At 55.6% G+C, this 26,509-nt stretch overlaps 1 protein-coding gene and 1 non-coding gene across 2 annotated transcripts in view; one reads left to right on the top strand and one right to left on the bottom strand.

Moving 5' to 3' along the window:
* Positions 1 to 26,509, top strand: part of ATP2B2 (ATPase plasma membrane Ca2+ transporting 2) — a 167,873-nt gene that overhangs the window by 96,004 nt on the left and 45,360 nt on the right. Inside the window, exons 6-11 of the mRNA XM_061128845.1 lie at positions 10,615 to 10,740; positions 12,335 to 12,367; positions 13,482 to 13,541; positions 19,131 to 19,172; positions 19,982 to 20,140; positions 22,878 to 23,092. Of these exons, the coding sequence (XP_060984828.1) occupies positions 10,615 to 10,740; positions 12,335 to 12,367; positions 13,482 to 13,541; positions 19,131 to 19,172; positions 19,982 to 20,140; positions 22,878 to 23,092 (635 nt within the window). The remainder of the gene's footprint in view (positions 1 to 10,614; positions 10,741 to 12,334; positions 12,368 to 13,481; positions 13,542 to 19,130; positions 19,173 to 19,981; positions 20,141 to 22,877; positions 23,093 to 26,509) is intronic.
* On the bottom strand, positions 25,126 to 25,198 carry TRNAK-UUU (transfer RNA lysine (anticodon UUU)). Its single transcript has one exon. It is a non-coding gene; the product is annotated as a tRNA-Lys (tRNA).

The following is a 26,509-nucleotide window of genomic DNA, read 5'->3' as shown; positions in this document are numbered from 1 at the left end:
AGGAGGCTGGTGAGAAAACATGTTCAAGATCACTGACCCGAACGAAGCATCACCAAGCAGCCCTGAGGGTGGGCACAGATGTGGAGACCCTGGAAAAGAGCAATAGGGTAGAGGTGGACGGGAAGTCGGCTGGCCAGCCCAAGTAGGGTCAGCCACTCTGGTCTCAATCGATCCACCTGGCGGGAAGTCAAGACAAATGGAGGAGACCCTGGGCCTCTGGGCGTCAGGAAACAGGAGCCAGGGTCTCCTGTGATGTCTTTTGAGGGCAGGACAGAGAAGGGTGTGCCGAGGCCAGGGGATTTCGGTTGGTTTGTGCTGATGCTTGCGTTGCTGGCGATCTGGTGGGAGGTTTCTAGCAGGCTCCCCTGGAGCTCAACTGTTGCAGTGTGGAAAGTGTGCCCATCAGGTTTGCAGAGCCCACACACCCAGGGAGGGTCAGGACCCATAAAAGGTGGCCAGAGTGCAGGGTGAACTAGACTCGAGAAAATGAAACTGAACTCTGAGCTGCAGCGCCGACATTCTGAAATATGAGGGGGAGGGAGGGCCATGACTTAGCCCAAGCTCCAGGAGGAAAGACAGTAAGAAAGGGGCATAGTCAGCCCGATGGAAAGCAAGCTGATTGGAAAGAGAATTCTGTGACAGTCAGAACCATTCTAGGAACAAACGAGGCTGCCTGTGTGGTAATGAGTTCCCCGTCACTGATTGTATGTAAGTAGGGCCTGGACAGACTGGGGATGGGGTGGTTGTAGAGGAGGCTGGAGCAATGAGCAGACACTGCCTTCATTGCCCCTCCCTGTGGTGAGAGTCACAGATTCAGTACACCCATCCTCACCCACACCTCAGCTACAGACCCGCCTTGCTTCCTTTCCTCTGCCCTGCCTCTGGCGAGGCCGTTCACTACTCCCAGATGGCCCTTTTCCTTCCTCGTTGCACATTTAACTCCTGCTCATCTGCTCAGCGCCACCTCCTCCACAAAGTCTTCCCTGACCACTCTTTGGCCTGCACCCCGGCGCCTCCTGGGACCCTTGTGTTGGCCTGTGACATCACACTGCACTCGGCCATTCGGGCACAGCCTGCCATGCTGATTGAGTTTTGTGCTGCGCAGAGCATCTCAGATAAAGAGCAAAACTACCCACAGTCCCGACACCCAAACAAATGTAACAGGCCTCACTTTTATGGGCCCTTCCATCCTTGGCCGGTCCAAGTGGGTGGGAGCCCAGGCCTGAGGCTGCCAGGAGGTCAGCCCAGCTCCACCCCAGGCCCTGCACCCCTTAGGGTTCAGGCAGTGTCTGCAGACTGAGGAGGGAGGCTGCACTGCGTAGTAGAAAGAGCAGAGCTTGGCCAGGCCGAGCTGGATCTGGGCACTGGAATGAACTCATTGTGTGGCCTTGGGCACGTCGCATCACTTCTCTGAGCCTCGGTGCCTCTGAGCCTCTGAGCCTCACTTCTATCATCCTCGGTGAGGATGATAGCAACTTCCTGGTGTGTGATGTAGGTGAGGCCCCTACCTAGCACGGTGCTGCCAGAGGGATGCCCACGGTGGGCTGGGTCCCTTCCCTGCTCCTGCTGAGGAGCCTGGACTTGGGAGTAACATAGGCCTGGGTTCAAATCCCAACTCTGCCCCTCATTGGCTGGGAGACCCTGGACAAGCTTCTTTCTGAGCCTGCATTCCCTCAATTGTAAAATGCGAGAACAACTCCAGCTTATATGTCCTTTTCCCACCTCTTCCTTCATCCTGAATGTGTCACCATTCCCCCTCTCTGGGCTGGCCCCATCTCTCCATCATGTAACTTCTCCCCACCTACAGCCTCATGAGCCTGCCTCCTCCAGGGAGTACACCTGGATTGCTATCTTCCCCATTGCTCTCAACTCTGCATAACTGTCATTTGGACACTCTTTTTTTTTTTTTTTTTTTTGCACATGACCAGACTCTTCATACCCTTCCTCTGTGCTAAAGGCTTTGCTGGGCCTTCTGGTCAGATGACCCTCAGAAAATACAGAGAGACCAGCCTGGGGACACCTGCAGGGTCCTCATGGTAGTTGAGAAACCTCCCCCTCCACCCTGCACCCACCACACACACACCCCTACATCACATCGAGCACATTGGCTCAGCCTAGAGGAAGGCAAATAACGCTCGGTTCTGGGTCCAGTGGCCCAGCCTGTGACCCTGGACAGGTTGCTTCGTCTCTGAGCGTCCATGTCCATGTCTGTGTAGTCACCGGGCACCCCCCCCCCCCAACATCTGCCTACCCCACAGGGCTGTTTTGGGGACCACATGCCTAAACCAATGGGACTATCCTTTGTGAATGGTGTGCTTGTGAGATGCTTCATGATGTGGATCAAACACAGAGGCAGAACCCCCCAGTTCCTGCTCTGCATCAGCTCCCGCTATGACCTCTGCCCCTTGGGCCCTCAGCTTCCCCATTTGTCAAATGGGGGCAGACCAGGCTTCAGAAAGATTCAGCTGTCTCTCTAGCACTCAGGGCACAAAGGAAATCCTAAAGGCCTGGAGCGTATCCCCAAGAACAGACAGAAGGACGCAGGCCCATGTCTGCAGTGTCTTCAACCTGGGCAGAGGAGATGTGCAGGAATCTCAAGGCGATCCTATGTCCAACGAGGCCGGGAGGGGGGTGGGGCGGGGATGGGCAACAAACCCAGGGTCGCCTTCTCCCCCTGCCGCCTGCCCACATGCCACCAGTGTGGCAGTGATGTCCACTTTGCAAGGGGACCCAGGGGTCCAGATACTTCACGTACAATTGGTTAAGATGTTGGGAAGAAAGACAACATGTGAATGGGCCCTGGAGTGCAGGGGCCCATGAACCCGGCCTATTTTTTTTTTCCTAGTTTTGTATTTTAAAATAATTTCAAACTTTCAGAAAAGTCGCAGGAGTAGCACAACGAACGCCTGCATGCCCTCCCTCTGATAAAACCGCTACGGCCGGCGCGCTGCCCTCGCTCTCGGGAGCCAGACGTTCTCCCTTGTCGGGACCCCTTCCTCCTTCAGGTGTGTCTCCCGAGAAATGGTGTTTTCCTGAGTGACCACAGCGCAGCTGTGAACTCAGGAGGCACAGGGGCAGTGCTGTCACCCGACACACCATCCGTGTTCACAGGCACCGCCAGTCCCACGGCATCCCCCAGGCTGGGACCCGGTGCGGCGGCCCTGCGGCGTTTAGACCTCCTGCCTCTCCAGGCTCCTCAGCCTTGCTTTGCCTTTCCTGGAAGGCCCGTGGTTTTTAGCCCTTCTGGGTCATGAACCCCCATGAGAGCCCCATGAAAGCAGAGATCCCTCCTGTTAGAAATACATGCCCAGACTTGCCACTTTGCAGCCTGGCTTGCCAGGTGGAGCTAGTGGTAAAGAACCTGCCTGCCAGTGTAAGAGACGTTAAGAGACACAGGTTCGATCTCTGGGTCGGGAAGGTCCTCTGGAGAAGGAAATGGCAACCCACTCCAGTATCCTTGCCAGGAAAATTCCATGGACAGAGGAGCCTGGCGGGCTACAGTCCATGGGGTCGCAAAGAGTCAGACATGACTGAAACAAGGAAGGACGCATGCACACGCAAGAGACCCCCAGATGCCTGGAGAGCCCTAGTCTGGTCTCCATTTGCAGCAGGGGAAAGGTGAGGCCCCTCAGGCACATAGGGACCCTCAGAGGACAGGGCCAGAGCGGAACACCACCCCTCCAGCCTCTCAGCTCCCCTGCAGCCCCCACTCACGAGCTTGCCTCCGGGGAGCCCGTGACTTTATTACCCAGCAACATGGCCCATTTGAAGCATCTTGTAGTGAATTCTGGGGATGGTTCAGTGGGTGAAGAATCTGCCTGCAATGCAGGAGACACAGGAGACACAGGTTCGATCCCTGGGTCTGAAAGATCCCTGGGAGAAGGGCATGGCAACCCACTGCAGTATTCTTGCCTGAAGATCCCATGGACAGAAGAGCCTGGTGGGCTACAGTCCATGGGATCACAAAGCATTGGAAAGGACTGACAGGACTGATGAACACACACACACAGTGAATTCCACAGGGAAACCAAAGACTCGGCAGGGACCAGCACGCTGTCCTCAAAAGCCGCAGGGCCCAGCCCACCCCCAGCAGACCCTCTGGCTCAGCCCCCTGCAGGACCCTCCCCTCCTCCCTCCTCCATCACCCCTGGAACCAGAGCCCGAACAGCATGAGGTAACCCAGGACCTCAACAACCCTCTGGGGCCCACTGCCCACCCTGCCCGCCGAGCGCAAGGCCAGGCACGGGGAACCGGACCTGCCGCCACTTCCGCCGCCGCCAGGGAGCCTAGGACGACACCGTGACCGCGGGGAGGCCCCGTCTGCCACTCGGCCCGCGCTCTCTCCATTACACTACCCTGCCTCTTCTCCACGAGAGGCAGTGGGGTGTAGTGGATAGAGCACGGGTTCAAGTCCCGGCTCCACCTCTCACAGCTGTGTGACCCCGGGCCATCGCTCAACCTCTCTGAGCCGGAGAGGCTGCAGGTGGGCGGAGGGGCCTGGGGTGGTGCCCGCACCAAGGCCTGCCTCACTGGGTTGTTGTGAGGGGACGGGCTCATGGGTGCTGAAACGCTCTGCCGACTTGGAGTGCTCGTGGGCGTGCGTTACTGCTGTTGTTAACCGCGTCGATGACAGTAACGATGACAGCATCGCGTCTGGGCTGGGGACCGCATGGACTTGGCCTGGTGCTCGTGCTGGAAGGAGGTGATAACCCCCAGAGAGGGCCTTCGTCCCGTCTTCACGTCTCTGCTCTCAGGAAAAGGCCTCTGAGACGGCCCGACCTCTCCACTCTCCCTGCCCAGAGAGAGGCTTCGGAAGTGAAAACCTGGAGAATGAGGAGCTCTGGGCTTAAGCCCCAGCCTGTGCCTCATGTGCCGTGCTGCCTCAGTCAGCCGTTTGACCTCCCTGGGCTCAGAAACTTCATTTCATAAAGCAAGGCTTCACTAGGCCTGCCCACAGGCCTCGGTGCAACCCACTTGTCATCACCCGAGGCTGTGGCCTTGAGACGCCATCTGGACCAGGTCTGAGGCAAGTCGGAGGCAGAGGTGGGCTTCGAGCCTGCAGTCAGGTAGGCTCTGGCCCACACTCTGCTGCCAGCTCAGAGGCTGCAGAAATCACCTCCAGGGGGACGAGGTGAAGGTTCAGGTGGGGCCTGGACAGGCCATCCTGTTGGCTGGAGCCTGCAGAGTTCCCGGGGCCCAAGCTCCTTTCCGACTCACGGATGGATGGACAGACGGGTGCTGACACGGCCCCCCCGCCACTCACCTGTCTCCCTCTCACTCCTCGGGGCCATGTCCCCAAACAGCCCTGCCTCAGACTTTGTGCATAAGCCCTCCCTGCAAGGGGGAGATGATAACAGCCAAAGCCACCCAGCTACCCCAGCAATGTGCTTTGAAATGCGGGTGATGACGGTGACCTCCCCAGGGACCATGGCCACCGAGCCGGAAGAGTGGGCCAGAGTGCGGGGCACGGAGGGAATCTTTGTACGTAATGATTCTCTTCTTCCCCTCCTCCCAGAATACTTCCGATGGCTCCCCACTGGACCCCGAACAGACCCCCAACCCTGCAGCCCTCTGCTCAGGCCGCTGCTCCCTTCATGAGCCCTGAGCTTCAGCGCAGCTGGTTTGTGGCCGTCTCCTGCCTCTGCCTGGACTGTGCCCCAACCCCTCCCTGCTCCCGATGGTCTAGGGGCCCTTGGGTCTCTGTTGTCTTGTGTTGTTGCTCATCTGTGTGCCTGTCTGCTCCCCCAACTAGACTGTGAGCCCCTGGAGGCCAGGGACCACTGGGAGCCCCTTGGCACTGAGCGGGACCCCACCACACCCGTCCGTCGCGTGAATAAGCGTGGCCCAGACAGGGAGCGACTCGTGGTCAGTCTGTCCGCTCAGCCTCCACCTGCCCCTCCAGAGTCCCCGAGATGCTGCCTTTAATAGAGGCTGCCCTCTCCCACACCGGAGGGGCCCTCATCTCCGGGAGACCTGGGTTCCTAGACTTTACTGCCTAGAGGTGATGACCTAAGCCAGACCTCTAACAGGGGACAAAACAGGTCCACAGAGGAGAGGGCTGGCCGCAGGCCGCTCAGCAAAATCATAAGCAGACCCCAGACTGATCCCAGGTCCCTTCCTCCTCAACCCAGGGCCCTCTCCATTGGCTGTCCCCCAGGTGGTGTATTCTGAGGGGCTCCTTGGGGACTTGTGGGGACCACAGGATGGTCCCCAAGGGAGCCTGGTTCACAGTCTAGTCAGGGCGCCCCTCCCCAGAAGGGTCTCCCCTCTGTCCACACGCAGAGACCTGTGTTTTATATGCCTCACATTGTACTGTGGGAGCTTCGGCCCTAGGGCTTAAAGCGTGTCCCCTGCAGGGGATCCTGGAGCTGGGTGACCCGGTCCACTCGGTTCTTCCTCTGGCAGGAAGGGGCAGCCAGATTCTGAAGTCTTCGTAGGGGAGTGGGGGGCAGTCCAGGGAGCTGTGGGGAGGAGGGCTGGGCTGGATGAATTTGACCCTTTGTAAAACCGTAAAGATGGCTTCTGGAGGGGGTGTGGGTCCTCCATTATAAGTGTAACACATGCCCACCAAGAAAAATGCAGAAAATGAGGTAGCAGTGACAGGGGTGCTGTGGGAGGCAGAGAGGAAATGCGCTCAGATCCTGCCCCCCAGGGGCTCGGGGGCCAGGAGGCACCCCATGGGGAGACTAGGGGAGAGGTGACGTCCTTTTATAGGGGTCAAGGAAGTCACCTAAGAGGAGGGGTGTTTGTGCTAAGCCTTGAAGAGGAGGTTTCGGACAAGAGGTGGAAGAAGGGCATTCAGGAGGTGATAACTATGTGAGCAGAGATGGGCGTGGGGCTGGGGTTGGCCGTGGGACGGAAGGGCCCAGTGAGCTGCGCCTATCCCAGGAAGAGGGCGCGTGGCGGAAGTCGGTGGTCCGGGGCTCGGAGAAGGTTGAGACCTGACCCAGGGGTTGCTGATTAAGGCATCTGGACTTCGGGGAGCTGTGGAGGGTCTGAGCCAGGGGACAGTAGTCAGAGCCGAGGCTGGGCATGCTGCTGGGGTGTGGAGGGAGGGGGGACCAGCGGGGGAGGTGATGCCCCCAACTCCTCTGGCCCCTCTAATGCTGAGGCCTGGAGGACCCCCGGGGCTCCTCGGTGCTGGGTGGGAGGCATGCTGGCCCTTGTCTCCCGCCTCCCCGTGTCCCTGTGTTGTGGCCGGAGGCCACCTCTCTGGCTTCCTCTTCCTTCCCCCCCCCGCCCCGCTCCTGCCTCCTGGTGCAGAGCCGCCAGCTCCCTGATGAGCTGGGAGTGATTAGATCAGAAGGTGATTTGGGGTCTGATTATCTTGGGTGGAAATTGGCCCCCTGTGTCTTTTTCCATCCGGCCCAGGGCCGGGGAGGTGGGGAGTGGCTTCTCTGTCGACACCCAGACCAAGCCAACTTCTTCACGAACGTGTTTGGGACCAGCGTGTGGCCTTGTTTCCTGAGGAAGAGCAGCATCTGACCAGCCGGGCAGAGGGCTCTGTCCCTCCCCAGCCAGGGACCCTTCACGGGCCACTCCTCCCGGAGCCCCAGGTTCCTCCTCTGCCAGCTGAGGGCCAGCGCGAGAGCATGAGATGATTGCGCGTGAAGGGTCAGGGTTAAGGTTGGGGTTAACATCGGGGTGAGGGCACCAGGCCTGGTGCAGAGTAGGTGTCCTGTGGAAGGTCGTGCTGATTACCGCCCCTGCCGTCTACACCCTGTGAGTGCGGTGAAGTGTGTTCACCCCTCACCTTTAAAGATCTGCAGTGACCTCACACCGCCCACAGGTGACCCCTCTGCGCCTTAGTTCCTCATCCTTCTAATATCACTGATACTTAACAGTCCATCCTGCCAGCACCCACACAAGCTGAGCCTGCGCTTGAGGAAGCATTTGGTCAGCAAGTTACTGTCGTTCCCGAAGTCCCATAATTGGCCCAGGTTGTGCTTGTGCCCCTGGTGAGGAGAGTGTGCTCCGGGGTCTGCCTGTGATGGGAAGAAACCAGGCCTGGACCTTCCAGCCTGGAGTCAGTGTTCGAGCACCTTCTGCGGTCCCCACTGTTCCCTGCTTGGGGATGGGCGCAGAGCCTGGGGATGGGTGGGAGCCTGGGGATGGGCGCAGAGCCTGGGGATGGGCAGGAGCCTGGGGACAGGCTTGGAGCCTGGGGACGGACGCAGAGCCTGGGGATGGGCACGGAGCCTGGGGATGGGCAGGAGCCTGGGGACGGGCTTGGAGCCTGGGGACGGACGCGGAGCCTAGGGATGGGCGCGGAGCCTGGGGATGGGCACGGAGCCTGGGGATGGGTGTGAAGCCTGGGGATGGGTGTGAAGCCAGCCGCAGAGCGCCTCCCCTGAGAGCCTGGGTTCTGGTACGGCTTGCTAGTCTCCAGGCTGCCTCTGGGAGCCTTCATGACTTAGTTTACCCTTCATGGATGGACAGACTGACCTTTACCACCTCAGAGGAACTTACTGGAGAATATCTGTCTGTCTGTAAAGCACTTTAAGATCCTGACATCCCAGAGGCCAAATGGCTGGAGCACCACAAACGCGCACACACACACAACCAGACATGTGTGCAAACCTATACATGCAGACACACCATCTCAAAATATGGCTCAGGTCCTAGAAGAAAAAGGAAAACAGAGTAGACGAAACCTCTTGAAACGAGAAAATAGATTCCTTGCTTTAAGGAAAGTGCTTCCTGCCCTGACTTAGAACCTGTTGACTCTTATTTTACATGCAATTCTAATGAGTCTGTCCACCTAGACTTCAAGTCTGAAGCAAATCGGGAGACCAGGAGAAGGCCATTAGTGACAAATGACCCTGAAAGCAGGAAGAAATGACCATCGATCTTGAGGGGAAAGAAGGAAAATCTGAAAACAGCAGGAGTTTGAGAAACAAGTATTCAGGGGTGTTTGGTGTCTGGGCTCGGTGGCCATGGCCGCCTGTCTGATAGGCCAGATATAATCTTTCTGTGCAGCCTGGGGACGGCTGGAGACCCTACACTGTGCGGGACTGGATTCTTACCTGTCTGCTGAAGGAGGAGCTATGTGCTCGTATAGAGAATTTTCTAGCCAGAGCAGTAAAAATGAAAAACCACAAAAAAACAAGCGCCTGACAGGCCAAGCTTCACTTCCCTACGTTCTTTACTAAGCAGAGTGCCCTCTTGTCAAGTAGAAGTTGACAACGAAGACCCCAGAGACGAGTAAAAGTGGAGCTACTCTGCTCAAAGGCCTCCCACCTCCCTCCCCCACAGCTCCCCTCAGGCCCTTGGAAGAATTCCAGGACCCTTTGGAACCCAGTTTCCAAAATCTAAAATTCTCGAAAGGGAGTTTGTAACTTTTCTTGTACCGTGGGCTCCTGGGAAGGTCCAGGGTCATCATGGGCCACCCCTATTCAGAAAGCTTTGAAATACATGAAATACCTTGGATCACAAAGGAAGTCAATTATACTGAAATAGTTAAAGTAATTAGAAAAGAATAAATATGTGGTGTAGTAACATATGCATTTCTTTATTAGTATACTGAATAACGAGATCCAGCAATCAGTATAATAGCAGCCTTAGTTGTAAAATAAGCATAAGCCTAAAAAGTATCTTATCTTGGGGGCATCCCTGATAGCTCAGCTGGTAATGAATCCACCTGCAATGCAGGAGACCCCGGTTTGATCCCTGGGTTGGGAAGATCCACTGGAGAAGGGAGAGGCTACCCACTCCTGTTTTCTTGGGCTTCCCTTGTGGCCCAGCTGGTAAAGAATCCACCTGCAATGAGGGAGACCTGGGTTCAATCTCTGGGTTGGGAAGATCCCCTGGAGAAGGGAAGGCTACCCACCCAGTATACTGGCCTGGAGAATCCCATGGACTGTATAGTCCATGGGTTGCAAAGAGTTGAACACAATAGAGCAACTTTCACTTTCAAAAAGTATCTACAGCAGTTATAAAGAGATATTTTTAAGAAACTGTGATTTTTGTAAGGTGTAATGGTGTTGTGGGCACCGCTGACACTCCTGGAGTTTATTGACTTTGTTCTTTATGGAGGAAAAATGCTAAATTTCAGTTTGATGTCTGTGAAAATTAAGATTTCATTGTTTCCTCATCCAAGTTCACTGAGCCCTGAATTCTTTCCTCAGATCTTTGGGAAGAAAGTGAACTTCATTTTAAGCAGTCCTGCCCAGGGCTTAGTTGACATTTTTCTTTCCAGCTGCAAAATTAAATAGAATGAGGTATGGTTCTAGATATATCAAGAAAGGAAAAGACAAGAGTGGTCCCTGCTTGACCTGTAAGGGAGGGAGAGGAGGAATGGGGAGAGAGAAGAGAGAGAAAGGAACTCTCTAGGAATGGGGAGGAGATGGTAAGCCTGAGCTTTCCAGGGGCCTAAGAGCTAAGTATAGCAGTGTTTGAGTTCCTGGCTCATCATCGCGTTGTCCCAAGGTATAGTCATCTTTAAAGGAGCCACTACCATGATACACATTAAACCTTCACTGTGGGAGGTGCCCCCGGACCTCGACAGGCAAATTGCCAGGAGCAGACTGGGACCAGATTCCTCCCACTCCATGGGGTGGGGTGGGGGTGATCTGGGCTGTACAATGGTAACTTGGCTTTCATCCCCATCCCTAGGTACCCACGTGATGGAGGGCTCTGGACGGATGGTGGTGACTGCCGTGGGTGTGAACTCTCAGACTGGCATTATCTTTACCCTGCTGGGGGCCGGTGGTGAAGAGGAAGAGAAGAAAGACAAGAAAGGTAAGCCCAGCCCCCTCGTGGACCAGGAGAGGAGCTCTTAAGGCCACATTTTTTTGTTGATTCTTTCACTCAAGAGAGTTATTGAGTGCCTTTTATGTCCACACCCTGTGCCAGCAGTCACCTCCTGCATTCTTGAGGCCCTGCTTGGGCCAGGAGGCTCTGTCTGTTCCATCTCCAGGGTCTTGTCCCAGTCTCTGTCTTGTCCAGTCATGTCATGGGGGGCTCCCCTTCCCCTCAGAACCAGGCCAAGGGTGCTGAGCCTTTTCTTCAGTCTCCGGCCTCAGGTGTGACCTGGTCCCATCATCAGCCCTGATATTGAGTAGAAAACCCCACCTGGGCATATTCCATCACTACTCTCAACTCCACCGGGCAGAGCTGCACACTCAGTGGAGACTCTACCCAGAGGTGATGGGGAGCTTCTGGGGAAGGTGCCTCCAAATCAACTGTCGTGAGCCCCTCTCCGATGCCCCTGGAGCTGCAATCTCAGCTGAGTTCTGTCTCCTCCTCCCCCAGAAGCAAGTGTCCTCGCTCCATGGGCTCCCCGTGGTGCAGCAGTTTGGCAGCTTGGGCTGCAAGTGCCTCTCAGAGCATAGGAGGGCTGGTTGGGAGACGTGAGCCCCAATCCCATCAGACCGGGCCCAAGTCTAACATCCAGCTTCTGGTCCAAAACAGCTGGCTACTTACCCGACACTCACTCAGTCTTGGGGACCCTCCCCCTCTCACATCTTCAGTCCTTTGTCTCCTTCCCCAAGCTCCAGAGGAGAGTCCCCAACATCCAGACCTTCTGGAACCCAGGGGAAGGAGATGAGATAGTAGATGACCCCTCTTTTGGTTTTAGGGACAACAGGACTAACCTCCAGCTCTCAGAGGTCAGCCAGTCTCTGGGCCTGGGTCACAATCAAAGGTTACTTGCTCTCAGGGCCAAAACCTGCTTCCTACTGGGGTCCTCCTAAGATTATGGCTGCCACAGCAGCAGGAGTGGTGGCAGTGAGCTGTGATCTGTGCAAGCTGAGGTAGAATCTGAGGACAAGTCTTGGTCATGAGGCGCAGAGCACGTCAGGGCAGTGTCCACGCAGTGATGTGGCAGCAGTGGCCGCCAGCCGCCCCAGGTGCAGGCAGTTGGGCAGGAGGTAGCAGTTCTGCCCACTTCCTTGGCCTCACGGGGGCCTGGGTGAGGGGCAGAAGCACCCAGAAGCTACCACGGGCCAGACCGGTGTTTTTTACAACGCCGATAAGAAAACAGGCCTCTTTTGCCCGGCATGGGTCAGAGTCCCTTTCTGAAAGTTTACATGCCCATCACCGAGATGGGGACAGCAGTGCAGAAGGAAGAGGTGGGATGTGGAGGGGACGTGGCAGAGGAAGATGGGGGGCAGCCCAGCCTCTCAGGCCCCTGAGAGCAGACCCGGGGGGTTCCCAGGGCTGGACCCCCTTAGCGCTTCCATCCCATCACCTCCGCCAGGGACGCTGCTTTCACCTCCATTTCAGGATGACTCTGCGCGTGCTGGAGTGTGTGTGTGTATGCATGTGCGGGCGGGCATGTATGTGGCTGTACATGCTTCTCCTTCATTAACATGTCTCAAAAATCATTACACAGGTGTGAAGAAGGGGGATGGCCTTCAGCTACCAGGTACAGTAAGACACCCCTCAGGGTAGAAGGGGCTTTTAGAAGTAGCAGCAGCCATTGACCCCTGAGCCCCGGCCCCAGACCACCAGCACACAGCTAGAAGGGTACCCAATGGCTGGGGGCTCTGCCCCCCACCCCAGAACTCCTCTGTGGTCCCGTGTGCTGCCAGCCCCATAGGACAGGCCAGCACCCCATGCTGCCCTTCCAGTGCTTCCAGGGCAGATGGCACCCCCACCGCCTCCAAATCCCAGACAGTGGCACGCCGTGTGCACTCAGCACCACGTGACCCCACAGAGCCCCTCGCCTCACGGCACGGCCAACTCACCCAGCATCTATTCCCTCTCCTTCCCACAGAACCCGTCTCCCCCACCCCAAGAAAAAACAGCCAGAGCGAATTTGAGCATCTCGTATCATTTTTTATTTCTAAATTAAGGAAATCTCACTAGTACCCTCTCTGTCTCGTGCACAAGATGCAACATGACTGATGTCATCTTTTAAGTGGTGGGGCATCTCCTATAGGCAAGACCAAGGCAGCCTTTTGAGCGTCAGTCAGGAAAGGAGGAGTTGGCCATGGGCAGTGGCCTGAGTCAAACACACTAACCTGAGGTCACTGCCGTGAGAAGATGTCCTTCCAGGACACAGCAGCCGTCACAACATACGCCCATTCAGAACGGCCGGTACTATTACTGCATCCCGTGCTGAAACGACTCCTGGCCGTGGGTCCCTCTGGCCATGATGGTCAGCCAGCATCCCCCCACCAACCTTCACAGAACCCTCACTGACAAAGAGACCTGCTATGTTGGTTGGGACAACGGGATGCCTGGGTCCAGACCTCACACCGACCATCCCACCTACCCACGTGGATCACCCTCCATATTTTATTTCAAAGACCCTCCATGTCTGAGTTTCTGCCCTCCGACTTGTGTGTCATCTCCACGGGAACATTTCACCCCCCCACCCCCAAATTTGAGTTTCTTGATTTCCGGCGGAGATGTGTGTTTCCACCCGTAGTCTCATCCCTCCCCGCACGTTGGTTCGCGTCTACTGTTGCTGCCATCTGCACTGTTGCTCTCCTCCATTTTGACCACTGCATTTTTCATCCCTCCCACCCCCACAGCGGCCGATGGTGCGGCAGGTTCAAATGCTGCAGATAGTGCAAATACCAGCCTAGTCAATGGTACGTCTCCCGCCCCGCCCCCGGTCAGCTCTCGGTCTTGGGCGGTGGGCGCCTCCCCACCCCCAGCTCTGGGCTTTCCCCTCCCTATTCGGGATGGCCCAGACTTGGATGTGCATGGGCAGCTCTGGGACGGTCGTCCTCTCACACACGGGGCAGGTGCTTAAGAGAGAAGCCACCCCCGGGCACCCAGCTCCGCCTCCACCGGCGGTGGTCAGAAGAGGGACGTGACCCTGGCTTCAGATCTGGTCTCCTCTCCCTCCCTGGAAGCAGCATCCCTCCCCGTGTGGCCCTCTCCTAAGCACATTCCTGGTCCCGGCTTGGGGGAAGAAGGCCTGGGGTCAGGACCCGGGCTGAGGCTGGTCTCTGGGTCCCCGGGGCAGGCTCCCATCTTCGACTCACACCATTCCCTCGAGGCAGGGGGACCCGGGCCAGCGTTCAGCTCCTGGGCCCCGCCCTGTAGCATGGCTGAGCCACTAGTAGACGTTCTTTCTCTTCTTTCGCGGACCGAACGGGCAGGGGGTTCGCTTGGGCTCGGGCCCAGCTCTGTCCCTCCGGTGTGGACTGGTGTTTCTTGCTGTTGCCTGCGCTGGAGCGTCTGTCCTGAGTCTCTGCATTCTTACCAGCCTTCCCGGGGATGGGCGATGGGGGTAAGGGCTGCCACTGTACCTGGGGTCTGCATCTCACCCTCCTTACACACAGGCAGGAAGGAACTCCATTCACTGGCCTCCACGCCTTTGGAAGATTTCACACCTCTATACCCTGCCATCTTCTCTGGTCATCCCCGTCCCCAAGTCAGGTGACATAAAGTCACCCGGTCTGCTCCTAAGAGCTTTTAGGGCCCGGTCATGAAACCATTGCCCCCGAGAATTGAAGGGAAGGGAAAGCTTTTTCTTTCCCCAGCATCGCTCATCCCAGGAACTGGGCAGCAGGTTTCTCATCCATCATATCATCTACTCCTCACCACCCCCAGAAAACATGGAGCTATGGTTCTGCCTCCTCCTCCCCTCCCCTGTCCCAGACCTCTGGCTGAGCCACTCAGATTCAAAGTGACCCAAGACCGAAGCAGCAAGCAGATGGCAGGGGCTGGGCAACACTCCTCTGTGAGCAGCACCTGGCCAGGAAGGGCTAATTCGGGTGTGGGTCTATTTCAGGCACGGGAAGAGAAAAGAGGACAGCCTGGGGTGTGGGAGGTGTCACATGTGAGGGAGGGGTGGTGCTGGCGCTTTAGTCGCTAAGTTGTGTCCGACTCTTGCCACCCCGTGGACTGTGGTCCGCCAGGCTCTCTGTCCCTGAAATTTTCCAGGCAAGAATACTGGAGTGGGTTGCCATTTCCTTTTCCAGGGGATCTTTTTGACCCAGGGATCAAACCCGGGTCTCCAGCATTGCAGGCAGATTCTTTACAGACTGAGCCACCAGAGAAGCCCTAACAGGGAGAAATGACGTGGGCAAATCCACATGGGGGGAGGGAGAGGGGAAGGAGGAAACAGGAAGTGACGTCCTGCTTCCCCGCACCCTTCCCGGATGATGACCCTGCTGGGACCCCATCCAGACTGGTGGGTCTCAAGAAGGCAGCAGCCTCACTTCCAGTTCAAGCCAAAAACGTCCGTATAGTCCCAAGAAAAACTGTAGGAAAAGATGGGGAAACATCATTTCTTACCCACTTTCTGTGCACCAGGCACTTTGCAAGCATCTCATTTAATCCTCACGATAACCCTGTGGGTCAGTTTTTTGTCCCCACTTTAAAATGAGGAAACTGAGTCTCATGGAGATCAGGACGCTAGTCCAAGGTCACAGAGCTAGACAGTAGCAAAGATGGGTTGTGAAGCCAGGACTCCCTCCCTCTAAAGTATGTGCTGCTCTTCCTGGTGTAAATGTCTCAGTGATGTAGGGACTTTTCCCTGGCGGTCCAGGGGTGAAAACTTCATCTTCCAATGCAAGGAGTGTCAGTCCAATCCCTGGTGAGAGAGCTAAGATTCCCACATGCCTTGCAGCCAAAAACAAACCAAAACCGAAGGAGTATTGTTCCAGATTCAATAAGGACTTTAAAAATGGTCCACATCCTCAAAAAAAGAAAAGCTTTAAAAAATAAATAAACTTCACAAGCACGTTAAGAAGTCTTCCGTGCAAGGAAAGGATCCTGTGGTCAAAACTGTTTAAGAACCACTGGGTAGAAATGGTTTCCTCCTCGTTGGAAAAAGACAGCCTCGATTGTGTTGTGGGGTAGAGAGTTAGAGTCACACAGGGCCTCCCAGACTGACGTGGCCGCGGGACCCTTCCTGGCTGAATGTCGTGGGATTGGTAGACCCCCCCAAATATACTTTGGAGCCGGTGCTCTAAGCTGCTGCTACTTGAATTGTGACTGGAGGCCCGCATGCTCCTGGGCATCTCCCAGGAGCTCGTTAGAAATGCAGACTCTCAGGCCCCACCCAGACCTAGTGAATGGGAACCTGCCTTCTGCCGTGCCCTCCAGGCTCCAGGCAGAGTGCGCTGAAGGCTGAGGGTGCTAAGCTGAGCCTTGTGAGTGAGAGAATGGACCACTCCTTTCCACTCCTTGATCTGAGCTGAATCAGGATGACCTGGATGTGGAAGACACACTCAGGTGGCAGGATGCCCCCTCCTCACTCCACCCCCCCAAGCCCCTCCAAACTGAGTGCTAAGGGGTGTCCCATTCATTCTGGAGGCATTATAATTGCCATTTTAATTTTATTGTTTCTTTTATATTTATTGACATGCATGCATGCATGCTAAGTTGCTTCAGTCACGCCCAACTGTGACCCCATGGACTGCAGCCCATCAGTCTCCTCTGTCCATGGGATTCTCCAGGGATAGAACCCACATCTCTTGTGTCTCCTGTATTGGCGGGCAGGTTCTTTACCCCTAGCACCACCTGGGAAACCCATTTATTGAAATATCACTATTGAATACATCACTTTTAATCACGATTTTAAGTGATACATTGCTCTTAACCCTGGACACTTACAGGGTACTTTGCAGTGCTTTTCATAAGCATCACCTTGGTTGAAATTGTGCATTTTGCAGAGGGACAAATGTAGGCACGGGTAAGAGAAGTGACGCCTCCCAGTTCTCCTAGTTAGCAGCCTGTCTCCTCAAAGCTTGTTTATTGGGTCTCCTCACCATTAACCCTCCACGTCCAGGCTTTCCACACCCATGACCCTCACAGTGCCCAGAGAGGACTGATCCATTTGGCAAAAATGCATCTGGCATCTGATGCAGAGAGGCCTCTGTGTCTCCACCCCAGTCCCCCATCCTGGTTCCTGTCCTCCATCCCAGCTCCCCTGAATCAGCCCATCTTCCAGGTCCCGTGGGGGCTGGGCAGAGCAGCACCCCACCACCGTTCCAGGGCCAGGGGAGCACTGGTTTGGCTAAGGAGAGCCCCCAAATGTGTCCCTCGCTTCCAAGAAACCGGGCCATCTGCACCCAAGTGCCCCCAGGACACGGCTCCCTCCCTCAGACATATGCATTGTTGATTATTTTTCTGGCCACGTGATCGCTATGGAAATACAAGAGGAAATTGCTGGCTTGGTTAATGGGCACACGTGGGCTATTGCATCTGATAATGTGCGATGCAAACAGAGGTCCCTCTGTGCCCCTCACACCAGCTCCTGAAGCCGAGTCCTCTGGTGCCTTTTAGCCCAGTTAGTGAAATCATGTTTAAACATAAAAACAACTGTTGTGGTTCATTCCTGTCAGCTCCGAGAAGCCTTCTTCCGTGTTGTTCCTTAATCTGGTAGGAAGAATATTAGAATACAGGGATGGGGGCCTTTCTCTTTCAACCCCAGGGCAGGCCACTGACCCTTTGCTGGGAGGAGCAGTGGGAACAGCCCGGCACTGTTGCAGAGATGGTATGGAGCTGGCACCTAGGAAGCCACCACTTCCCTCTGAGGCAGTCAGTGGAACGTGAATGTGGTATGGGGACGACAGTGTTTGCAGAGGTCATACGGATGCTCTGTAAATGACGGCTGCCTCTGAACCTCCCCCAGCCCCAGTTTCCTCGTTGTAAAATGAGAGGGATGAAAGCCCCTCCCGCCCCGCCTTGCAGGGTACCAGGAAAACTGACAAGACATGAGACACTTGCAAACTGCCAAACGCTGCTGGGCGAGTGGTTATCACAAAAGGTAACTTTTAGGTGCTCCGGGAGGCAAGATGACAGCCCCTTGTTACGGAGGTGGAAGCCAAGCTGGGAGCAGTGAAGTCACAGGGCTAGTTGGTGTTGAAACAGCAGCTTCAGGAGCCAGTCACACCAGTGCCGCCTCAGTGTCCACCCCACCGCAGGCTCAGGGGATGGGGGGTATCTGCCTTCTCCCAAGGAGGGGCAAAAATGTGCATACCCTTTGGGGCTGTCCACTCACCTGCGGAGAGCTGGCAGAGCCCCTGCTGAGTGCCCCTCCCTGAGCTGCAGCTTTTTATCTGTCTGTGGGCATGATCCTGGAGCACCCCAGGAGGGATGCAGTGAGGACCAGCTGAAACCATGGAGGTCATGTATGGGCCTGGACCACGAACTGTGAGGATTATCCAGGAGTGGTGAGGGGTTCAGCGACCTTCTGAGTCCTCCTGGGGTGGCGAGCCATCGGGCAAAGCCCAGGATGAGCCAAGGGACGGGAGGGTGCCCCCACCCCTGCAGGGCCAGCAGGTGCAGGTAGGTGTCTAGCTACCAGGTAGCAGTCACCAATACCTCCCACCCTGGGAACGCAGCCCACGTGCTCTGGGCCGAGCCTGGGGAGGCAGCCTGCCACGTGGCCCCGATTACGGGGTGGGGAGCCCCAGACCCAGCACTAGACAGCATCCGACTCTGATAGAGCTGGGGGTAGGGAGCACCCAGGGGTTCCCACCAAGCCAACTTCGCCTCTCTGCTGTGGCCTGAACTAGGCAATCTAGAGTGAAGAGCACACACTTTAGTGGAGGGGAGCGGTGGGGTGGCTTCCCCTTGGGCGCCATGGCATGGCCACCGAGCCCCCAAACACCTGTGGGTGCCTCCGAGCCCACAGCTGGGAAGCCTCTGCACGCCCTTTGCCTGAATCACTCTCAGTGAGGCGGGCGGCAGGGAGGGTTGTCCATGCCATGGCTTCATCCTCCACCACCAAGAGGAAGAGGAACTGGGATCATCTCTCCTGGAGCCAGAAACTAAGGAGCACATTGACCAAACACCGCCCCATTCTAGAATCAACCTCTCTCTCTCTCTCTCTTTCCCTTTGCCTCTTCTCAGCCCACATAAAGCACCAACCAAATTCCAAATTCATCACTGGGGGCCTGAGATCTCTCATTCCTTCTGCTTGTGTGGTTCCTTTACCCTTAAGGCTGCTGTTTAATCTGTAAAATGCTCACGGCTAACATAATCCCCCTGGAAGCCCCCTCTCTGCGCCCTCAGAGAATCCAGAGAGACCCTGCAGCCCCCGCGGGTTTGCTCTTGCCTGGGGGGCCTCCCCGGCATCCCTGTACTGAGGGGCAGAGCCGGCTTGGCCATCCCCCCCCCCCCAGCTGACATGAATGTCCGTGGCCCTGTTGCGTCTTCATGGTGACCGATGTGTGTTGTCTGTTCTCTGTTGTCTGTTAAAATTCTCTGTCGTGTAGGTAAAATGCAGGATGGCAATGTGGACGCCAGCCAGAGCAAAGGTAACCCTTTTGTATTAACCTGGTCCCTGTGGCCCCTCCCTGCTGGTTCTAGGGGCCACATCAGAGGCAGACGTCCACACCTTTGGGTGCCTGACGTCTCTGGGTGGGGGGGTAGCTATGATCTCGTGGTACCAGAACAAATGGAAGTGGCACTGTCCACCTGCAAGCCAGTGTCTCCCCTGCTTTGAGCTATATCCCCGTTCAGCTGAAGGCTTGAAGCTGGTTCTTTGGGACCTTTAGGGGCCAAGGGGTCGGGCTCCAAGCCTACTAGTCAAGGCTGTGCTGGAGGAGCAGGGTCTTGGCACCCGTGGATGAGGACACACTCTTCCACTTTTTAAGCCCCCCGTGTCCCTTCTCTCTACTGACTACTTAATATTCCAGCAACATGGCCCAAGGACCAACTGGGCAGAGCCCAAGTCTGTGTCTTGTCTGAATGCGGAAAAGCTGAAGAGCCCTTTGGGGAAGGGCTGGCCGACTTGTTCAGGCCCAGAGGCGCCCCCAGCCCGTTCCTGCTACAAGTCCAGGGTAGAGCCATGTCCCTCCGTGCTGTGTTCTGTGGCCCTGGGTCCAGGGTCTCCAGCAGGGAGAGGCTGACCCCCTCATCACAGGGAATCTGTGCCGGCCATGCGGAGGGTCTCAGGCTGGGGAGTGAGGGTCTCACCGTGCTCCCCTGGGCAGGGGGCGGGGTGCCGACACCCGCACCCTGCAGGCTAACCTGTGGGTGTGCATGTCTGTGTGTGCACGTGTCTGTGCGTGCGTGTGTGTGTGTGTGTGTGTGTGTACATATGTGTGTGCTCTGCCCCCTGCAGCCAAACAGCAGGACGGGGCGGCCGCCATGGAGATGCAACCCCTCAAGAGTGCCGAGGGGGGAGACGCTGACGACAAGAAGAAGGCCAACATGCACAAGAAGGAGAAGTCGGTGCTGCAGGGCAAGCTCACCAAGCTAGCCGTGCAGATCGGCAAGGCAGGTGAGCGCGCGGCCCCGGCGGACGGCACGGGGCTGGGGGGACACGGGGCGCGCAGGGGGGTCCCCGGGGCAGAGCCCTGCCCCTGGCTGGGCCTCGGCTACCTCATCTGCAAAGCGAGGGCTTGCATGAGACCCACCCTTGTCTGCCGCGGCAACCAGTGTGAGTCCTGATTCAGCAGGCACTCAGCTAGCACTTAGACAGGCCCAAGAATGAAGCGCGGGCTCTGGGGACAGCCTGCCTGCATTCTCGTCAAGCTCCGGCGCTGAGGTCTTGGGCAAGCACCTTCACCAAGCTCTGAACCTGCGCTCCCGGTCCGTGGACTTGGGCTCCTGTAGCCCCCACTTCACAGGTTGCTGTGAGGAGTAAAGGAGATTATTTACATGTACAGGCAAGGGTGGTGGCTGGATGTGGGCAGACCCTATAGGAGTTGGCAGTGCAGGCTTTATCCTGAGGACGCTGGGAGCCCTGGAGGAGATGTGAGCAAGGATGGAGTTGAACTCTACAGTGACCACCCCAGCTGCCATGCACAGGAGAGATTGGGGAGATGGAGGGCAGTGCTCGGCGCCCAGGGAGAAGCCCCTTGTCTGAGCCCCAGTATGAGATGGTTGGATGGCATCGCCAACTCAATGGACCTGAGTTTGAGCAAACTCCGGGAGGTAGTGAAGGATGGGGGAGCCTGGCGTGCTGCAGTCCATGGGGTCGCAAAGACTCAGACGCGACTGAACAACAACATGAGCCAGGTTTCCCAGTCGAATTGATAGCTACAGGTGACAGCTGATGATGGCCGCTCAGGCCCCCAAAGCCAAGCCCGGCTGCACGGTGAGCCTTGCCTGCCTGACACGGTCTTGGCCTCCTCTCCTGGGTAAGGATGTGGCAAACACCACAGCCTCCCCACCTGGCTGCCTGCTCTTCCACGGCTGTCTCCCAGCTCTAATTATAGGCACCGCAGTGTGGAGAAGAGAGGCAAATTGCAGGCTTGGCTGTCTATATTTAAACTCAGGGGCCTGGTGACAGCTCCCGGCTGCCGGGAGCTTGGCTTCCCGCCCCTGCGACTGTCAGACAGGGCTTGAGCTGGCTCTTCGGCTCCACAGCTGGCAGCGGGGGCGGGTGGCGATGGGTCCGGGGATTTCCTCCCTCCCCACCACGGGGAAGGCTCCACGGCAGTGTGGTGCTGGAGGGCAGGGAGCAGAGCCGTGGGAAGCATCCCATGGCCTTCCCTGTCCTGGCTCATCCCCTCTGCCACTCAGTCAGCCTTGCCAGGCGTGGGGCACAGAGTCGCACCCTTCTGGTTCACATCCCACCGCTGCTCCTCTCCTGGGATGGATTCCCTGCAAGCAGAGCCTGAGATAGGTGGGCACAGGGTTTGGGGAGGGGTGCTCTCAGGGGGAGACCTGGAAAGGGCCCAGCATGCCACAGAGCCCAGGAAGAAGCAGACCGAGCCGAGGTTTCTGGAGAAATCCCCATCTCCACCTGATCCCACGGGGAGCTCTGGGGCATGAACACCTCTGCAGGGTCCGACCCGTGCTGCAGCAAGGTGGCTGGGCTTCTGGACCCCCGCGTCAGCCCCTGGATATTGGCCATCAGATTGGGGTGGGTGGACCTGCCAGGCACTTTTTGACAAGGAGACGCCAGTCTCCTCTGGCAGAGGCTGCAGGTGTGGGCAGCCTCAGCTACACCCACACACCACTGAGGTGGATGGGGGTGGCTGGGCACATGAGCTGGCAAGAGGGAGCCAGGCAGGTAGCTACCTGCAGGCACTAATTCTCCAGTGCCTCCCTGGCCTGTGGCCTCGGGCACATCACTTTCCCTCCCCGGTGGTGTTGTTCAGTCACCCAGTCGTGCCTGACTCTGTGACCCCGTGGACTGCAGCATGCCAGGCTTCCCTGGCGAAGTTTGCTCAGACTCATGTCCATTGAGTCAGTGATGCCATCCAACCATCTCATCCTCTGTTGTCCCCTTCTCCTCCTGCCTTCAATCTTTCCCAGCATCAGGGTCTTTTCCAGTGATTCGGCCCTTCGCATCAGGTTACCAAAGTGTTAGAGCTTCAGCATCAGTCCTTCCAATGAATATGCAGGGTTGATTTCCTTTAGGATTGACTGATTTGATCTCCTTGCTGTCCAAGGGACTCTCAAGAGTCTTCTCCAGCACCACAATTCGAAAGCATCCATCCTTCAGTGCTCAGCTTTCTTTATGGTCCAACTCTCACATCCGTATGTGACCACTGGACTTATCCTCTTAGTGTGTTTGTTTGTTTCTTGTTTGCCTCCTCCTCTAGAATCTCAGCTTCCCAAGGGCAGGGATTCTGTCTCTTTACTGCTGTGTCCCTAGTTCCTAGAACAGGAGACAGTGTGTGCCTGAGTGATGGAGGAAATAAGTGGTACCCTCTGTACATCCAACAGTGAGGGAGCACCATGCTAGCAGCTCCTTGTTCACATGCTCACTCAGCACCTATTGTATGTCCAACACTGTACCTGGCAATTTATATGCATTCATTGCATTTGATTCTTATAAAAGCACATGGAATAAATACACATCCCCATTGTACAGAGGAAGAAACTGAGGCTCTTTGAGGATCAAACACTTGCCCGAAGGCCACCAAGCTGAGCTGGCATGTGAGCTAGGGCCTGCCTGACCCCAGAGCGCTTGGAGCCAAGGGTTGGCTGGGTTCACATCTCCCTTCCCAGGGCCCCTTGCCCCAGGAGGCCCCCTGACAGGCTTCCTCCCACGCATGTCGCAGGCCTGGTGATGTCAGCCATCACGGTGATCATCCTGGTGCTCTACTTCACTGTGGACACCTTCGTGGTCAACAAGAAGCCGTGGCTCCCCGAGTGCACACCCGTCTACGTGCAGTACTTCGTCAAGTTCTTCATCATCGGCGTGACGGTGCTGGTGGTTGCCGTGCCCGAGGGGCTCCCTCTGGCTGTCACCATCTCCCTGGCCTACTCGGTGAAGGTGAGGAGTGGGAAGCAGGACAGGCTGGCTGATGCCACTGAGCTGGGGGTCTGAGGAGTGGCTGGCGGGGCCAGTGCCGGGGGCTGCGAGGAGAGCTAAGTAGAAAGGAGTGGGCACGTTGGAAGCTCAGAGAGAGAGGATGCATGCGGGAGCCTCAAACTCACCGGCCTCCAGGAGAGCCACACACCGGCTAAGGGGACAGCCATTATTCAGCCCAGCCAAGTGTCCCCTTGTAGTGATGGGGTCCAGTGTTGCCAGATCTTCACATTTTTCTAAGAGAAGCCAGAAAGCTGGACTTCACATAAGCTCTCCTGATTTTTAAACATTGACAGTCAACTCAACTCTGAGCAGTAAATTAGACGCAGATATTCCTTGTACAGTCATGTCTGACTCTTTGCGACCCCATGAACTGGAGCCGGCCAGGATCCTCTGTCTATATGGGATTTTCCAGGCAAGAATACTGGAGTGCGTAGCCATTTCCTTCTCCAGGGAATCTTCCCCACCCAGAGATGGAACCTGGGTCTCCTACACTGCAGGCAGAGTCTTTACCATCTGAGCCACCAGGGAAGCCAGACCCACACCCATCCCGTCCCATCAAATGTTGGCCGAAGTGTGGTCATCACACAGCCGTAGGCCCCACTTAGCCACAGTACTTGGGACTATGTGGGACTAAGCTTGGAGTTTGCTTCCTAAAGTTCGAAAGAGGTAAGCCTAAAGTAAAAAGGATGTCTGGTTTTAGGAAAGCCCCCTCCTCTCAAGAGATGGGCTAAAAATAGGAAGTCTTAAAAGCATTTCAATAAAGGGCTGCGCTTAGTCGCTCAATCGTGTCCAAGTCTTTTGCAGCCCCCTGGACTGTAGCCCGCCTGTCTTCTCTGTCCATGGGATTCCCCAGGCAAGAATACTGGAGTGGGTTGCCATTTCCTACTCCAGGGGATCTTCCCAACCCAGGGATTGGACTCATGTCTCCTGTGTCTCCTGCACTGGCAGGCAGATTCTTTACCACTGAGCCAGCAGGGAAGCCGATAAAGGGCAAGTGGGCTCAGGAGTGCCTTGGGTCTGGGGGTGCTCCTGAGTGCCACCCTGATAACAGAGCCCCACGTTCCCCTGCTCCCAGGCCCATGGCCATTGGCGGAGCCCAAACACCAGGGTGTGGGGGCTGGCATCATCTCGTGAGCACAGGCGTCTGACCCTCTTGGGGGCACTTCCAAGCCAGGTTCATCCCCAGATCCCCATACCCTGGGATTATCATCTTGCCTCAGCCCTGTGGTTGCCCCAGCTCGGTGGGCAGGGCCCTGTGCTCCTGTTTCCCAGGGCCCCTAGGCCCAGATGTGCCTTCGAGAGCGGAGGCCAAGGCTGTTTATAAACAAGGCATTTGCTCCGAGTCGTTGGCAGAGCCGACCGAGGGCACGGTCAGTTTCCAAGCTGGAATTTGGGCTGGGCTGGCCGATGTAATTTCATACAGAAAAGAGATCTCAGGGCAGTGCCAGGAAGTGGCAGGTCTGTGTAAAAGGACACCGTGCTTATCGTCTCCTTGTTTTGGGGTTCTCTAAGAAACTCCATCCCACAAACCAAAGCCCAAACAGATCACAACACAAGGCTGATCGGGGAGTCTGGGGTTGGAGACCTCGTGCCGCTATGAGTCTGGACCCCATAGCCACCCAGTGGAGCTCAAGGTCCCCTTAAAGGTCATAAATGGTATCGGGGGTTCACTTGCAGACCTTGTTGCCTCTACCCCCGTAGTCTGTGTCTCTGGCACCTGTGCCTTCAGCTGCCTTAGGCAGTGTTACGTTATACAGTCCCTTGATAAACTGAGGACAGCCCCCACCCGCCACCCAGGAGAGAGGCGAACTCTCCGCTTTCTGAGCCTGGCCCTGTGTGCTCAGTCATGTCTGACTCTTTGCGACCCCAGGGACTGTAGCCCACCAGGCTCCTCTGTCCCTGGGATTTCTCAGACAAGAACACAGGGGGTCTTCCTCATCCAGGGAAATGAATCCTTTACCCCTCAGCCACCAGGGAAGCCCCACAAAAGCAAGTGCCAGAACAAGGACTTGAACCCTGGACCCTCAGATTAAACGTCTGATGCTCTACCGACTGAGCTATCCAGGGTCCACCAGCCAAAGAATAGAGGTGACACTTAGATCCTCACTGTCCAATAGAAACATGACGTTTGTATGATGTTTAATTTCCTAGCAGCTGCATGAAAAAGACAAAACAGAAAGAAGCAGGTGGAAATAATTTTACTACTGTACATTATTGAACCTAATATGTCCAAGTTATTATCAAGTCAACATGTAATATTTAATAATACACAAATGATTAGTGAGATTTTTACATTTCTTTTCATAATCAGCCTTCAAAACCAGATGTGAAATTTACTCTTGTAGCACATTTCATGGGCTTCCCTGGTAGTTCAGATGGTGAAGAATCTGCCCACAATGCAGAAGACCAGCCTTCGATCCCTGGGTTGGGAAGATCCCCTGGATAAGGGAATGGCAACCCACTCCAGTATTCTCACCTGGAAAATCCCGTGGACAGGGGAGCCTGGTGGGTTACAGTCTGTGGGGTCGCAAAGAGTCAGACACGACTTAGCAACTAAAGAACAACAAATGATAAGAGAAGCTTCAGGAGCACAGAATTCTACCAATTTTCATTTTTTAATAACATGACCTGCTATTAAAATTATTCTAGGGACTTCCCTGGCGGCTCAGTGGTTAAGACTCCATGCTTTCAATGCAGGGGGCGAAGGTTCAAATCCTTGGTCAGGGAAATACGATCCCACATGTTGCATAGCCAAAAAAATAATTTTTAATTATTTTAATTGCGTTCCTTTTTTATCCTTGTTATAAAGAGTTATAATGAGGAGCAAGAAAAAGGGAATCAGATTCCTAGGCTCAGACTAGAACATCTGACTCACCCTTTAGCTAAATCCACCTTTCACATGTGTTCTTGCTAGTAGGGTCACTGTGTCAGGAGGCCCTGCAGTTAAGAGTGGTGGTTCCTTTAGAATCACTGTATTTGCATTATTTGCTTGAGAACCTAGAAGAAGCTAGGAGTGTGATGCTGGGAGGAGAGAAAAGAAGGTGAATATAAGACAATTAATAATTGTAGAGTAGGATTTCAGTTTTGTTATAAATTTAAAAAGAAAAGATGTTGTTATGTAAGATACATCAGTGCTCAGTGGTAGAATTATGACTGACTTGTTTTTTCCATGTGTATCTATATTTAAAAGAAATCTGTGATTTTTATTATGCAAGTTATAGTATATAGTCATTGTAGGAAAAGGGAAGCTATCGATTTTTAAAAGGAGGCAATAACAATCTCCTATAAATGTATCACTCAGAAACAATGACACTAGTATTTTGGTCTTTTCCACGTAGTCTCCTATGTCTGTTAATACATACATAACTTACATTTCTT

The sequence above is a fragment of the Dama dama genome, chromosome 24 (genome assembly GCF_033118175.1).
Source record: "Dama dama isolate Ldn47 chromosome 24, ASM3311817v1, whole genome shotgun sequence".
In the NCBI taxonomy this organism is placed as follows: Eukaryota; Metazoa; Chordata; class Mammalia; order Artiodactyla; family Cervidae; genus Dama; species Dama dama.
Note: the sequence above shows the minus strand (reverse complement) of the source record. Positions and strands in the feature narration are given on the sequence as shown.